At 49.2% G+C, this 14,955-nt stretch overlaps 1 protein-coding gene across 8 annotated transcripts; it reads left to right on the forward strand.

Moving 5' to 3' along the window:
- Positions 1 to 1,829: 1,829 nt before the first annotated feature.
- On the forward strand, positions 1,830 to 8,126 carry LOC138815028 (B-lymphocyte antigen CD19-like). 8 transcript variants are annotated; one of them, XM_070004263.1, is made up of 15 exons: positions 1,830 to 1,973; positions 2,192 to 2,458; positions 2,925 to 3,128; positions 3,261 to 3,539; positions 4,349 to 4,459; positions 4,730 to 4,778; positions 5,082 to 5,170; positions 5,632 to 5,745; positions 5,853 to 5,951; positions 6,032 to 6,100; positions 6,213 to 6,269; positions 6,344 to 6,400; positions 7,501 to 7,590; positions 7,693 to 7,804; positions 7,976 to 8,126. In XM_070004263.1, the coding sequence occupies exons 1-14, from the start codon at positions 1,886 to 1,888 to the stop codon at positions 7,782 to 7,784; spliced, it is 1,665 nt and encodes a 554-aa protein (XP_069860364.1). In that variant the 5' UTR covers positions 1,830 to 1,885; the 3' UTR covers positions 7,785 to 7,804; positions 7,976 to 8,126. The 8 variants fall into 8 exon arrangements, with proteins under 8 accessions (XP_069860364.1, XP_069860371.1, XP_069860372.1 ...); XM_070004265.1 differs by having other exon boundaries at positions 1,833 to 1,973; positions 4,352 to 4,459; XM_070004264.1 differs by having other exon boundaries at positions 1,834 to 1,973; positions 7,504 to 7,590.
- Positions 8,127 to 14,955: the final 6,829 nt, after the last annotated feature.

Raw genomic sequence — 14,955 nt, forward strand, 5'->3', positions numbered from 1 at the left:
TATTTCTTTTTTTTTTCTTTTTCTTTTTTTGAGGGGGAGGGGGTCATGGGGCTTGAACTCTGGGGCCTGGGCGCTGTCCCTCAGCTTTTCAGCTCAAGGCTAGCGCTCTACCACTTGAACTACAGCACCACTTCCAGTTTTCTGGTGGTTTATTGGAGATAAGAGTCTCACAGACTTTCCTGCCCAGGCTGGCTTTGAACCTCAATCCTCAGATCTCAGCCTCTTGAGTAGCTAGGGTTACAGGCATGAGCCACTGGCACCTGGCTCTTTTTTTTTTTTTTTTTTTAATGGTGCTGGTCCTGGGACTTGCACTTAGGGCATGGATGCTGTTCCTGAGCTTTTTTTGCTCAAAGCTAGTACTCTACCATTTGAGCCATAGCTCCACTTCTGGCTTTTTGGTGGTTATTTGGAGATAAGAGTTTCACAGACTTCCTTGCTCAATCTGGCAAGAAATATGATCCTCAAATCTCAGCCTCCTGACTAGTTGGGATTACAGGTGTGAGCTACCTGCCCCTCGTTCAACTTCCCTATTTCTGTTAGTTTCTTCCATAACTGAAACAGGGGCTTCCTGGGGGAACTGGTGAGAAAGGGACATTTGTCATTAGTCATTTCTTCTTTTTTTTTGGGGGGGGGTCCGGTCGTGGGGCCTGAACTCTGGGCCTGGGCGCTGTCCCTCAGCTCTTCAGCTCAAGGCTAGTGCTCTACCACTTGAGCCACAGCATCACTTCCGGCTTTTTGCTTTTTTTCTTATGTGGTGCTGAGGAATCGAACCCAGGGCCTCATGCATGCTAGGCAAGCACTCTACCACTGAGCCACCTTCCCAGTCCTCATTAGTCATTTCTAATGACCACTGCAAAAGAGGGAGAGTAGTTCCTGCCTTCTTAAACACCTGCATACCCCTCCCAGAACAATCTGGTTTATCTCCAGAATAATATACGGGTTCTCCTATCACCTTTAGTTGATAAATCCAGGCAGGCTGACTTGAGCTCTTAAACATTAACTGATGGTCTACTATGTGCTGGGTGCTAGACTAAAAATCCCATGTAGTCACACACCTTTGGCTCCTACCTATCGAAGGCTGAGATATGAGGATCAAAGCTTTTGTTTTGCTTTGCCGGTTCTGGGCCTTGAACTTGGCACTGTCCCTGAGCTGCTTTTGCTCAATGCTATCACTCTACCTCTTGAGCCACAGTGCCACTTCTGTAGTTAATTGGAAATAAGAGTCTCGCAGACTTTGCTGCCCAGTGTGGCTTCAAATCATGATCCTCAGATCTCAGCCTTCTGAGTAGCTAAGATTACAGGCATGAGCTACCAGCTCCTGGCTTGAGGATCCAGGTTTGTCAGGAAAGTCCTTGAAATTCTCCCCCCCCTCTTTCAAATATGAGACCAGAACTCAAATTTGGTATCTTACACTTTTGTTCATTGGCTGGTACTCTACCACCTGAACTAGGCCTCCAAACCCCTGTGAAACTCTTTATCTCCAATTAACTACCACCAAGATGGAAATGGAGGGACTAATACCCTGAATTCAAGCATCAGTACTTGCACCACAAACAAAACCCTTGCTACACACTGAGCCCTGTGAACACTGAGGGGCCCGCCGTCCCCTCTGCCCCAGGGCTCCTTGCTAATAGGGAAGCAGTCATATATTTCACAGGGGATAAGGGCTGGTATGAAAATAAAACTGTGTTGTGGGGCAGAGGCGAGGTTTGTGGGTCTGGAGGGGGTATCTGGAGAAGGAGGCCGAGGGTGTGACATCTCCTTCCTTGCTGGGGGACGGCCCTACCACCCCCACAGGCACCCATGGTTCACTGCCCACCAAGGTCCCTGCCTGCCCCAGCATCCCCTGCGCAGGGAAGCCAGAGTCCCGGGGAGCCTGGCCACCATGCCACGGCCTCTCCTCCTCTCCTTCCTCCTTCTCTTCACCCTCTCAGGAATCAGGCCCCAGAAACCAGTGCTGGTGGAGGTGGAAGGTATGTCCAAAAAACCAAAGGGGAAGGAGTCGGGGCTGGAAATCTGGGTTGGTTCTGGGTGGCTTTCGCTGAGTAGCTTGCAGTCTCTGCGCCTCCATTTGTAAAGTTCAGAGAAGGACTCTGGGATCATATACTCTTTCCTTGTGGGGTCTTTGGTTTATAAGAAGGGAGGGGCCTGTGGCCTCTCTCTCTCTCTTTCCCTCTCTCTCCCCCTACAGAGGGAGACGATGCTGTGCTGCCCTGTTTCCAGAGTCCCCCAGACACCCACTTTGAGCAGCTGGCCTGGTATCGGGGGAACGAGTCTATGCCCTTCTTAGAGCTGAGCCTGAGGTTACCAGGCCTGGGCATCTGGGTGGGGCCCGCGAGCACCCTGCTTCACATCTTCAACATCTCAGAGAAGATGGGAGGCTTCTACCTGTGCAAGTCAGGCCCTCCATCCCAGGACAGCTGGCAGCCTGGCTGGACCGTGAGCGTGAATGGCAGCGGTGAGGGCTGGGCTGGGCTGGGCCTGGGCACTGGTTGGGATGGCAGGACCTACCATGGTCCAATGGCCAAATGGAGGGGTGAAAGGGGGCAAAAGACCAGCAAGGAGTTGGCCCTAAGTAACAGACTCCTGGAACATCCTGACTCAAGTTCTTATGTTTCTTCTGCTTTGAGTCTCTGGTCTCGATTTTTCTCTGCCTTGTTTATTTTGGCCCATTGTGGGGCTTGAACTCTGGGCCTGGGCACTGTCCCTCAGCTCTTTAGCTCAAGGCTTAGCACTCTACCACTTGAGCCACAGCACCACTTCCGGCTTTTTCTGCTTATGTGGTGCTGAGGAATCAAACCCAGGTACTCATGCATGCGAGGCAAGCACTCTACCACTGAGCCACCTTCCCAGCCCATTTTCTCTGCCTTTCTGGGTGTCTTATCTCTTTCCTTCTCTCTTTGTGGTTCTGGGTCTCTTCTCAGGGGAGCTGTTCCGTTGGAATTCTTCAGACTTCGGTGATCTAGGCTGTGGCCTAGAGAACAGGTCCTCAGGGGACCCCAGACTCTCTTCTGATCAACCCATCAGTTCCTTGCTGTATGTGTGGGCAGAAGACCATGCCAAGATCTGGAGGACAGAGCCTGTGTGTGACCCACCAAGGGGCACACGGAACCAGAGCTTCAACCGAGGTAAGGTGACAGCTGGAGATCTGCCAAGAAGTGGAGATGAGGAAGGAGGGATGGTGACAGGAAATTGAGGGTTCAGGGGAATGACACCCCAAGTATGACATTCCCTTTCCCTTGTTTCTTTCCTGCCCCCAGACTTCACTGTTGTCCCTGGCTCTACACTCTTGCTGTCCTGTGGAGTTCCCCCTGCCCCTGTAGCCAGAGCCCCTGTCTCCTGGACCTATATACGCCCTGAGAAGTCTAACATCCCATTGCTGAACCTAAGCCTAGGGGAACATCCCCCCACCAGAGACCTATGGCTCCGGGGGCCTCATCTTGTGCTTCCCCAGGTCACAGTTAAAGATGCTGGTACTTATTATTGTCTTTGTGGCAGCCTAACCAAGCAGATGCACCTGAAGGTCACAGCCCAGCCAGGTAGAGTTTGTCTGTATTGTGAGCCATCTGTGTGGGGCACTAGAGGAACTGGATGCTTTTTGATGTGATTCACAGGCATTAGCCTGAGGAGTACCCCCCCCCATTCCCCCCAGCTCCGAACTGTTACACTGAACACAGACTCCAACTCTTTTCTCCTTGCTTCTGAGAATCCATTTTTCTGTGTCCTTTCCTGCCATTGGATGTTACTTCCTGCCAGCTTTGGTGTGGTCTTCCTCTCTTTCTCCTCACTGTTGGAGCCCTGAATTCTCTTAATACCCCTACCCCCCCCCACTTCCCCCCCCCACTTTTACTAGTACTGAGGTTTCAACTCAGGGCCTCCTGCTCTTGCTTGCCTTTTGCTCGTGGCCAGAGTTCCATTTCCATTAATTGGAGACAAGAGTCTGAGAGTTGTCTGCCAGATTGCTTTGTTCGTTTTGTTTTGGGTCATGGGACTTGAACTCTGGGCCTGGGCACTGTCCCTCAGCTCTTCAGCTCAAGGCTAGCGCTCTACCACTTGACTCACAGTGCCACTTCCGGTTTTCTGAGTGGTTTATTGGAGATAAGAGTCTCAGGGACTTTCCTGCCTGGGCTGGCTTTGAACTGTGATCCTCATATCTCAGCCTCCTGAGTAGCTAGGATGACAGGCGTGAGCCACCAGCGCCCGGCTGCCAGGTGTTTTGGAGCCTTGAGTCTCAGATCTCAGCTTCCCCAGTAGTTAGGATTACAAGCACCAGCATCAGCTTCTCTTGAGTTCTTGAGGTTGAGTAGGATGCAGCCTGGGAATTGGTCTCATGCCAACTTCTCCTTAGCAGTATGGCGCTGGATGCTGAAGTCAGGTGGCTGGATAGTCCCAGTTGTGACTCTGGTTTATCTCTTTATGTGCCTGAGTTCTCTGGTGGCTTTTCTTCATCTTCAAAGAGGTGAGTCATGTCCTTCAGTTTGCCCAAATCCTACTCTACTTCCTTAGGATAAGCCCACACTGGCCGGTCTGGCAACCATTTTTCTACCCTTTCATTCCTCTTTGCATGTCCCACACCCTGTCCCTTAGCTCATCTCATACCCCTCAAACTTCCCAACTGCTTGGGCTCCAGTTGGTCATCTCCTTCATTGATCAAGCGCTCTCCCTAGCACCCCTCAAACCCTTTCCCTGTCAGAAAGGGCCTCTTCTGATCACTCTTTAATCTCTGCAGTCCTGATCCAGAGAAGGAAGATAAAACGAATGACTGACCCCACCAGGAGGTAGGTAATGCCACAGGGCACCTCAGTCCGTCCCTCCCTAGATGCTCTGCACTTACAATTTCTTTAGCAGGTGTTTCTTTGGGGGTGGGTTGGAAATCCTGCCCACCGTCAAAGCCCAGTTCCAAAGTTCACTTTCTCTGCTAAGATGTCCTTGGAGTGATCCCATTTTCTTCTCTGGAGGCCACTGCATCACAGATCTGGTCACCTTGGCAACTAACCTCTGGGGGCAAGACTCAATCTTGAGTGTGTCCCTGAGTCCTTTCTAACTCTAGCCTCACAGTGCACCTTCCTTTCTCCCGCCAGATTCTACAAAGTGACACCTCCCCAGGGAAATGGGACTCAGAATCAGTATGGGAACGTGCTGTCCCTTCCCACTCTAGGCTCTGGCCCGGGTAAGATGTTTCCTGAGGCCTCCTATCCAAGCCTGCCCTTCCAGCCTGTAGCTCCGCCCCTGCGTTAGAGCTCTGCCTATTACGCTCATCATGCCAATCCCCTGATTGGAGACCAGCTCCAATCCCCTGATTGGAGACCAGGCGTGGCTCAGCTCCTAGAACAAGTTTTGCCCTTGGCCTCGTAGCCCCTCCCCCAGCACTCAGAGCCTTAACTTCAGGTGGGGCACATAACTTGAGAATAAAGCCCCAGATTTCGATCTGACACCCCTTAAAGGTTCAGGACCAGGTTTCCAAACCCAGAGCATCCCTACCCATCTCTCCCTCTCTTTCTCCCTCTCTCTCTCTCCTTGAATTTTGGGGCCTAGGCGCTGTCCCTCAGCTCTTCTTCTTCTCAAGGCTAGCGCTCTACCACTTGACCCACAGTGCCATCTGATACCCCTTTCCAACACTGCTCTTGCCAGGACGCGTCCAGCGTTGGGCCGCAAGCCTGGGGGGCGTCACTGGATCTTATGGAAACCCCAGCAGTGACACTCAGGAGGCTGGAACCAGGGGGTCCCGAAACCTCCCTGAAGCGGGTAAATGAGAGGACAGTTCCTCACTTGGAGGGTGTGTAGTAGAAGGAGTGGACTGGGGCTGGAAGAGTGCTGTGACTCAGTTCCTCCACTCTGTCCCCCAAACCCAGGACTGGAAGAAGAGGAAGGGGAAGCCTACGAGGAGCCAGACAGTGAGGAGGCCTATGAGAATGACTCCAACCTCGGGGGACAGGACCAGATCTCCCAGGGTAAGGCTGTCCCTCTCCCCAGGGGTCTTCACACATGGGCCCCCCCCCGTCCCCCATGGACACTCCTCCTTCTCCACCAGATGGCAGCGGCTATGAGAACCCTGAGGAGGAGCCCTTAGGTCCTGAGGATGAAGACTCCTTCTCCAATGGTAATTTGGGGGCTCTTGCGGGAGCGGGGGGGAAGGCCAGGAGACACCTGTGTCTCTGTGAGGTCTCTAGCTGCCACGAATGGTTCCCAGTGCTCCCATTCTTCTTCCGCAGTGGATTCATATGAGAATGCAGATGAAGAGCTGGTCCAGCCAGTCACCAGGACGGCAAGTAGGTGTAAGGTTAGAATCCTGATGAAACCAGCTGGTCCGGCAGGAATGGTGACTCCCCTCTTCCTCTTCCAGACCTCCTGAGCCCCCACGGGTCTGCCTGGAACCCCAGCAGAGATGCAACTTCCCTTGGTGAGAGATGCTTAGGACCTGCTTGATCTTTCTCTCACCCGTGACCTGAGGCCCCACCTTGAACTGATGACTCTGACCCCAAACCCAAGCCAGACCTTGACCCTGAGTTTTCATTTCTTTGGTGGGTTTTGTTCTGTTTTGAGTCAGGGTCTTGCTGGCCTGGAACTCACTCTTTTGCCCAGGCTGACTTTGAACTTGCAATCCTTTTACCTTAGAGTCTCCAGTGCAGATTTTAGGTTTAATTCTCTCTCTTTTTTTTTTTTTTTTTTTTGGCCAGCCCTTGGGCTTGAACTCAGGGCCTGGGCACTGTCCCTGACCTGTTTTTGCTCAAGGCTAGTGCTCTACCACTTGAGCCACAGCACCACTTCTGGCTTTATCTGGTTTATGTGGTACTGAGGAATGGAACCCAGGGCTTCATGCATGCTAGGTAAGCACTCTACCACTAAGCCACATTCCCAGCCCAAGCTCGGTTCTTTTTGTGCCAATGGTAGTGGGGCTTGAATACCCACAGATTTTACACCACCCCTCACTTTTGACTTCCATTTTACCCTACTCCTTGTGCAGGAGTATGTGTGAATGCCAGTCCTGAGACTCGAGCTCAGAATCTTTCATTCAAGGCTGGCACTCTACCACCTGAGCCACAACTCCACTTCTGGCTTTTTTTGTTGTTGTTGTTGTTGTTTCTTATTTGGAGATAAGAGACTCATAGATTTTCCTATTGGAGTTGGCTTCAAACCTTGATCCTCATATTTCATCTTCCTACTGAGTAGCTAGGATTACAGATGTGAGCTATGTTTCTAGGTCCCAGGCTGACTTGAACCTGGACCCTAGCTAGCTGTCTCTGTAACCACCTCAACACTGTGTCTTTGACTTCTAATTCTGTTCTTGACCCTTTCTCTGATCCTGACTATCATCTAATCATACCTGGCCCTGGCTCTCCAACTCACCAACACCCCAGTTCAGTGCTGGTCTAATCACTCCTCTGGTTCAACATAGGTAGGCAGGCCTCTACCTTCCCACGTCCTCAGACCTCTTCCTTATGCTAGGTGGAAGTCCCCTTCCCCAGGTCCCCAGACTAGCTTCTCTATCCCCTGCCCAAGCAGGGTCACAGTCCTATGAGGACATGAGAGGAATCCTGTATGCAGCCCCCCAGCTCCGCTTGCTTCGACCTGGTCCTAATCATGAGGAAGGTGGGTACTTCTGTCTTTGTCCTTAGCTAGCCTCTGGGCTGATTTCCCTCTCAGCCTCTATCCAGCTCTATCTATGTCTTACCCGTTTCGGGCCCTACCCAGATGCAGATTCTTATGAGAACATGGATAATCCCACCGGACCAGAACCAGCGTGGGGAGGAGGGGGTCACATGGGGGCCTGGAGTAACAGGTGACACCTACCCCAGATGAGCAGGTAAACTAGAGAGGGAAGCAAATAAACAGGAATGACAATGGGATGCTGGCTCTTGGGGGGGGGATGGGAGCGCGGAGAGAAAGAAAAGGTTGGCAGGACTTGATAGGTGGGGTATAGGTCCTTCCCCTTTTCCAATTCTTCTCCATAGCCTGTGTTTCCTCATTTTTAAAGATTCACACCTGACTCTGAGATCTGGTGAGCCTAAACTGATGGTGTCAACATCTGAGCCGCAGTGCTTCTGTGTGTGTGTGTGCTCCAGCAAGTGGAACTTCCTTCCCGCCTCTTTTGCTTTCCCCAAATAAACTCAGTGAGATCCTCTAAACCTATGAAGCGGTGCCCTGTGTGGGAGGGGAAGGGAAAGTTGCCATTGTGTATGCTGTGGTCCCCTCCTGAGGCCTCCCAGAGGAGGGAGGGCTGTGTTCCATGTGAAATGATGATTTTTTTCCACCCATGGCCTCTTGTGCCTTTCCCTGTTTCCCTCACCTACCTGGCCACACCCTGACTCTGACATTTTCTGTGTCCCCACCTCTCCAAGTAGTTCAATCATGTCTGGCAACTCCCCCAGAAAGAGGAAACAGGGCAGGAACTGGCCGTCTAGAGTACACACCTGGCATCATAGGATATTTATTGAGCATCTACTATACGCCAAGTGAGCACTCACATCATTTAACTGAACCCGCACAAAACCTCACAGGGTTACTGAGCATTTATTCTGTGCCAGACATACATATCTTATATATATTTGTGTGATATAATAAAATATACGTGTGTGTGTATGTATGTGTTGCCAGTACTGGGGCTTGAACTCAAGGTCTTGTCTCTGTCTCTTTTTCTACTCAAGGCTAGAGCTCTACCACTTGAGCCACAGTTCTACTTCAGGCTTTTTGTGATTAATTGGAGATGAAAGTCTCACAGACTTTCCTTCTGAGCTGGCTTTGAACCTCACTTGTCAGATCTTAGCTTCTTGAGTAGCTAGGATTACAGTTGTGAACACCAGTGCTTTTTTTAAATTTTTAATTTTTTGGTCAGTCATGGGCTTGAATTCAGGGCCGTGATGCTATCCCTGAGCAATTCAGCTCAAGATGAGTGCTTTGCCACTTGAACCACAGCGCCACTTCTGGTTTTCTAGTGGTTTATTGGAGATAAGAGTCTCACAGATTTTTCCTGCTTGGGCTGGCTTTGAACCATGATCCTCAGGTCTCAGCCTCCTAAGTAGCTAGGATTACAGGTGTGAGCCACTGGTGCCCAGCTGGCTTGTTCATATTCTTGATGATGGCTAATCTGACTGGAGTAAGATGGAAACTTAATGTTGTTTTGATTTGCATTTTCTTTATGACCAAGGAGGTTAAACATTTCTTCAAGTATTTATTAGCCATGTGTACTTCTTCTGAGCAGTGTCTGTTTAACTTTGTTATCCAATTATTACCTGTGTTATTGATTCTTTATAGTTTTAGCTTTTGGGTCTCCTTATATATCCTGTGGGGTTTTTTTTTTTTTTTTTGGTCTTAGAAAATACTTCTTTATCTCTAAACATTTAAGATTTACTTTCCCTGTATTGCTGCTAACAGTATATGCCAGGCCTCATTCTGTGTGCTTTTATGGGTAGCATCTAATTTTACACTTACAACAAAAGGGAGGAAGGTACCCTAAAATTATCTAGCAGCTGAAGCTGAGCGAGGAGAAGCTAAACACCTACTTCAATCAAAGACAGACCTAGCAAAGAAGGTCTGCTGACTCTGTTTCCCTAATTATAAAGTAGCACTAGGGAGAAGCATGATGTGGTTCTATTTTACTTATTTATTTTCTCCTTTTCTCTTTTTTTGGGGGGGTCCAGTCGTGGGGCCTGAACTCTGGGCCTGGGCGCTGTCCCTCAGCTCTTCAGCTCAAGGCTAGCGCTCTACCACTTGAGCCACAGAACCACTTCCGGCTTTTTTTTTTCTTCTACTTATGATGTGCTCAGGAATCGAACCCAGGGCCTCAAGTATACAAGGCAAGTGCTCTACCACTGAGCCATCTTCCCAGCCCTATTTATTTTCTCGAGACAGGGTGTTACTCTCATTTGCAATCCTGCTGCCTCAATCTCTAAATGCCGACATTATAGGCACATACCATCATACCTCATACTTTGTAATGCAGTGGATTCTTCTCTGGTTTCATGGTCTCACTATGGAAGGTTTCTTTGTGTATGTGTGTGTGTGTGTGTGTGTGTGTGTGTGTGTGTGTGTGTGTGTGTGTGTGTATTTCGACTGCTTGTAAGAGTCCTTGGAATTCCTTGGTCCACTGCCTACAGCCCAGCTTCCTTTGGCTCCTGCATCATCAGCTTTACTGGCTACAGGTTTCTGACATTTTATTCATGAGTTTCTCAGAGCAGGTTTTCCCCTGTAGAGGTTTGGACTGCATCCAGGCCCCAAATTCCATGAGAACCTTGGGATCTTGATTGCCTGTTGTGACGTTTTCCACCCATGGACTATCTAGAGTTATTTTCATGTCATATACCAGGGTCTGGGGAATTATTATTATTTTTTCCTCCATCCTATCTCCACAAGGGTGCCCTCTCTCTTTTCTCTCTCCCCACCCCCAGCTTTATGCAGGAATCACACTTCCAGCCCTGCCTGGACCTCTGTTCTCAGATAGGTGTTAAAATGCCAGTCCTAAATCAGGCACTGGTGGCTCATGCCCGTAATCCTAGCTACTCAGGAAGCTGAGATCTGAGGATCATGGTTCAAGGCCATCCCAGACAGGAAAGTCCATGAGACTTTTATCTCCAATAACCACCAGAAAACCGGAAGTGGCACTAGGGCTCAAGTGGTAGGCACTTGCCTTGAGCTAAAAAGCTGAGGTACAGCGCCCAGGCCCAGAGTTCAAGCCCAATGACCAACAACAAAAAAAAAAAAAAAAAGCCAGTCCTAGGCTGGATGCTGGTGGCTCACACCTGTATTCCTAGCTACTCAGGAGGCTGAGATCTGAGGACCAAGGTTTGAAGCCAAGCTCAGGCAGGAAAGTCTGGGATACATATGTCCAATTAATCACCAAAAGCCAGCAATGGAACTGTGGCTCAAGTGGTAGATCATTAGCTTTGAGCAAAAACACTAAGGGATAAGACTCAGGGCCCAAGTTCAAGCCGCAGAGCTGGCACAAATAAACACATAAAAAAAATGCCAATCCTCCTTGACCTCACATTTCCCAACACCCCGTCGTGGTGGCTTTGTTTTCCTCTTTTGTTTCTAGCACCAAGAAGGTTCTGTTGGTTTTTGAGCTCAAAGTTTCAAGTTTTTTTTTTTTTCTTAAGCCACAAACTCTGGTGGTTCATGCCCATAATCCTTGGGAGGCTGAGATGGAAAAGACTGAGTTTCAAGAGTTAGCCTTGGCAGACAACTGAGACCCCTTCTTAACCAATAGCCGGATGCGGTGGTGCATGCCTGTCATCCTAGCTACCTGGGAGGCTAAAATCAGGAGGATTGTAGTTCCAAATTAGCTCTGCCAGAAAAGTTCATGAGACCCCCATCTCAACTAAAGAAGCTAGCATCCCCGCTACTGCAGAGGTGACAAACAGGAGGACTCAGAATGATCAGTGCAAAAAGAGTTGGAGGCTTGGTTCAGATGTAGAGCACCCACCTACCAAGCATAACTCCTTGTGTTCAAACCCTACTACAACCAAAAAGAAAAATTGGCTGGGGGTGGGGGTGAAGCAGGTATTTGTCAGTGATGGAGCACTTGTCTGGCATGGGTGAGGCTCAGGGTTCTATTCCCAGCACTGTAACAACAAACAAAATACCCACTCGCTATATTTTGCTTCATGTATGTTTGTGTTTGAGGCCCCCCCCCCCCCGCCCCTTCTTCTTTCTTGTGCTGGTACTGGGGCTTGAACTTAACCTGGGTGCTACCCCTTTGGGGTTTTTTTTCTTTTCTTAAGGCTGGTGTTTTACCACTTGAGCCATGCACAGCTCCATGTCTAGCTTTTTGCTCATTAATTGGAGATGAGTCCCAGGACTTCCCTGCCTGAGCTGGCTTTGAATCGCGATCCTCAAATCTCAGCTTCCCAAGTAGTGAGAATTACAACTGTGAGCCACCAGTGCCTGGCCATATTAGACAGATGAACAGACCAAAGGAAAAATTGTGTACACATATATGAGAGTGGCCCAAATTGGAGACCATAAAGGAACAGTGATTTGGGGGTTAGTGGAGCAAGGTAGTGACCAACCATAAAAGAGGGAAAATCTCTGCCTGCTTCTCCTGTTCACTCTTCTAATGTGTGTTTCCTCCACAGATGGAATTTCTTTTACAGAAAGTCAGCTTTCTAGAGCTGTAACTCTGATGGCATTTCTCACCATAGCCTTTTCAAAATATGCCAAAGCAGCATATAATATGATATGATATATGATATGATATGTATTGGGGATGGTCTCCCTCTCCTATCGGTGTATTTGGGACAATCTACAGCCTGGTTTGAAGGTCTCCTGGGGCTGGGAAATCCTTGGTGTCTCCTCTGTTCTCAAACACTGCTCAGAAGTACACATGGCTGGGGCTGGGAAGGTGGCTCAGTGGTAGAGCGCTTGCCTTGCATGCCTGAGGCCCTGGTTTCATTTCCTCAGCACCACATAAGCAAAAAGAAAAAAGCCGGAAGTGGCGCTGTGGCTCAAGTGGTAGAGCGCTAGCCTTGAGCTGAAGAGCTGAGGGACAGCGCCCAGGCCCAGAGTTCAGGCCCCACGACAGGACCCTCCTCCCCCCCCCCCCAAAAAAAAAAGTATACATGGCTGATTAAATACATGAAGAAATGCTTAATCTCCTTGGCCATAGAGAGCAGAAGGAGCGCCACCTGCTGGGAGCTGTAGGCCTTCAATCCTGATCTGGGCTGAGTCACGGTGGGGGAGCTGAAGTGGGGGTTGAAGGAGTTGAAGTGAATGAAATGTCATTGTGGCCTTGCAGTGGGCGTGTCTAGGGTTTGAGTGTGGTCAAAATGCTGTTCTGAGCCAGGCAAGGTGCTGTAGGTCTGCAATCCCAGCACTTAGGAGGAAGAGGCAGGGCGATCATGAATTAGAGGGTAGACTGGGCAAGACCCTGAACTCAAAACAAAACAACACAGGAAGATGCCATTGTGGATGGATGTGTGAGATACCAGTTCTGGGAACGCTGTGGAAGGAGCAGGTTTTGTTGGGTGTTTCCTGTGGCTATGGTGTGAAGTGTAGTTGGATGTTTGGAGCTGTAACTGGTACTTTAACTGCTTTTGCTGACTCTGTACTTGGGTCCAAAAATTAATTCGGAGCAAGAGAACAACTTGTCCTCTTTGCCCCCATTTTTTACCTATCTTTGTCTAATCCTTGAAAGACAGGGCCTGTTTGCCAGGAGGGATTGCCCCCCAAAGGAAGAGAACTTCAGAAACTCTAAGGAGTAGTAATAACTTCTCCAGGGCCCAGGACCATTGCCCAAATAAAGATTGAACTGATGACCCACCAGAACACATCCATGACCAGGACTGTTGAACAACCTCTCAACTTTTGCCCTTAATTTTTTTTTTTTTCTATAAAACCTGCAGCTCATGGGCTGGGAAGGTGGCTCAGTGGTAGGCTGCTTGCCTTGCTTGCATGAAGCCCTGGGTTCGATTCCTCAGCACCACATAAGCAGAAAAAGCTGGAAGTGTCGCTGTGGCTCAAGTGGTAGAGCACTAGCCTTGAGCTGAAGAGCTGAGGGACAGCGCCCAGACCTAGAATTCAGGCCCCACAACCAAAACAACAACAACAACAACAACAACAAAAACCCTGCAGCTCAGCCAAACTCACGCCTGTAATCCTAGCTACTCAGGAGGCTGAGATCTGAGGATCACAGTTCAAAGCCAGCCTGGGCAGGAATGTCCCTGAGACTCTTATTTCCAATTAACCACCAGAAAACCAGAATTGGCGCTGTGGCTCAAGCGGTAGAGCGTTCACTTTGAGCTGAAGAGCTGAGGGACATCGCCCAGGCCCAGAGTTCAAGCCCCATGACTGACAAAACAAAAACAAAAACCTTGCAGCTCATGTTTGTATCTCCAACATGACTGAGATGGACTCAATTGGTTTTTTTTTTTTTTTTTTTGGGTCCAGTCATGGGGCCTGAACTCTGGGCCTGGGCACTGTCCCTAAACTCTTCAGCTCAAGGCTAGCACTCTACCACTTGAGCCACAGTGCCACTTCCGGCTTTTTTCTTTTTGCTTATGTGGTGCTGAGGAATCGAACCCAGGGCCTCGAGCATGCAAGGCAAGCGCTCTACCACTGAGCCACCTTCCAGCCCCTCAATTGTTTCCTTTGCTTTTTCTCAAAGTTCCTTGAGTCACAAACTAAATCTCCTTTTTCTGCCCTTCACCATTACTATCCATTTACTTGTCACATAGGGGTAAGTTCTGCCCCTCAGCAGTTTGGGTTTAGGGTCTAAAACTCTGGTTTCAGTGTAGGTGTTAGAGGCAAAGGAAGTGTGAAATGTTTTGTTGAACGGTTGTGGTGTCTGAGTTGTTGGGTGGATGTGTTGGAATGTAATTAACACTCAAAATCTCCCAATTCAGACACCTCACCCCGGAGGCAGTAGTGATAGAAAAGTTTTAATTTTTGTGTCAGTGCCAGGGTTTGAACTCAGTGTCTTCAGCTCTTGTTAGACAATTTGAGCCTCTAACTCAGCATTTTGTCATTTTGTTGGTTAATTGGAAACTTTTCTGCCAGGACTGGCTTGGAACCATGATACTTCAGGACGAAACAAGGAGACAGAGGCTAAGTAACATGGCCTTGTCTAAAGCATCATCCTGGCATCTTGCTGGGTGGGAGGAGCTTCTCACCCAGCTTAGAAAGGCCTAGGGGTGAGACAGGGCATTCTTTTTTGCAGATGTCATGCTGTTTAGCTCCAGGAAAGCTTTGCTATTATCTCCCTAGATGGTTTGATTTGTCAACTCTTGACTGTTCTGCTATCTGGAAAGTTTTGATTGGACCTGAGTATTTCCTTAGATGGTCTGCTTTTATTGAATTTGGGTGTCCACCCCAAACGTGTGATTTTTGTCTTTAAAAGCTGGGGGGTGCGGGTGGGCTCATGCCTATAATCCTGGCTGCTCTGGAGGCTGAGATCCGAGGATCACAATTCAAAGCCAGCCCGGGCAGAAAAGTCCAGGAGACTCTTATCTCCAATAAACCACT

Source organism: Dipodomys merriami, unplaced genomic scaffold, assembly GCF_024711535.1.
Source record: "Dipodomys merriami isolate MVZ:Mamm:240054 unplaced genomic scaffold, mDipMer1.0.p SCAF_62, whole genome shotgun sequence".
In the NCBI taxonomy this organism is placed as follows: Eukaryota; Metazoa; Chordata; class Mammalia; order Rodentia; family Heteromyidae; genus Dipodomys; species Dipodomys merriami.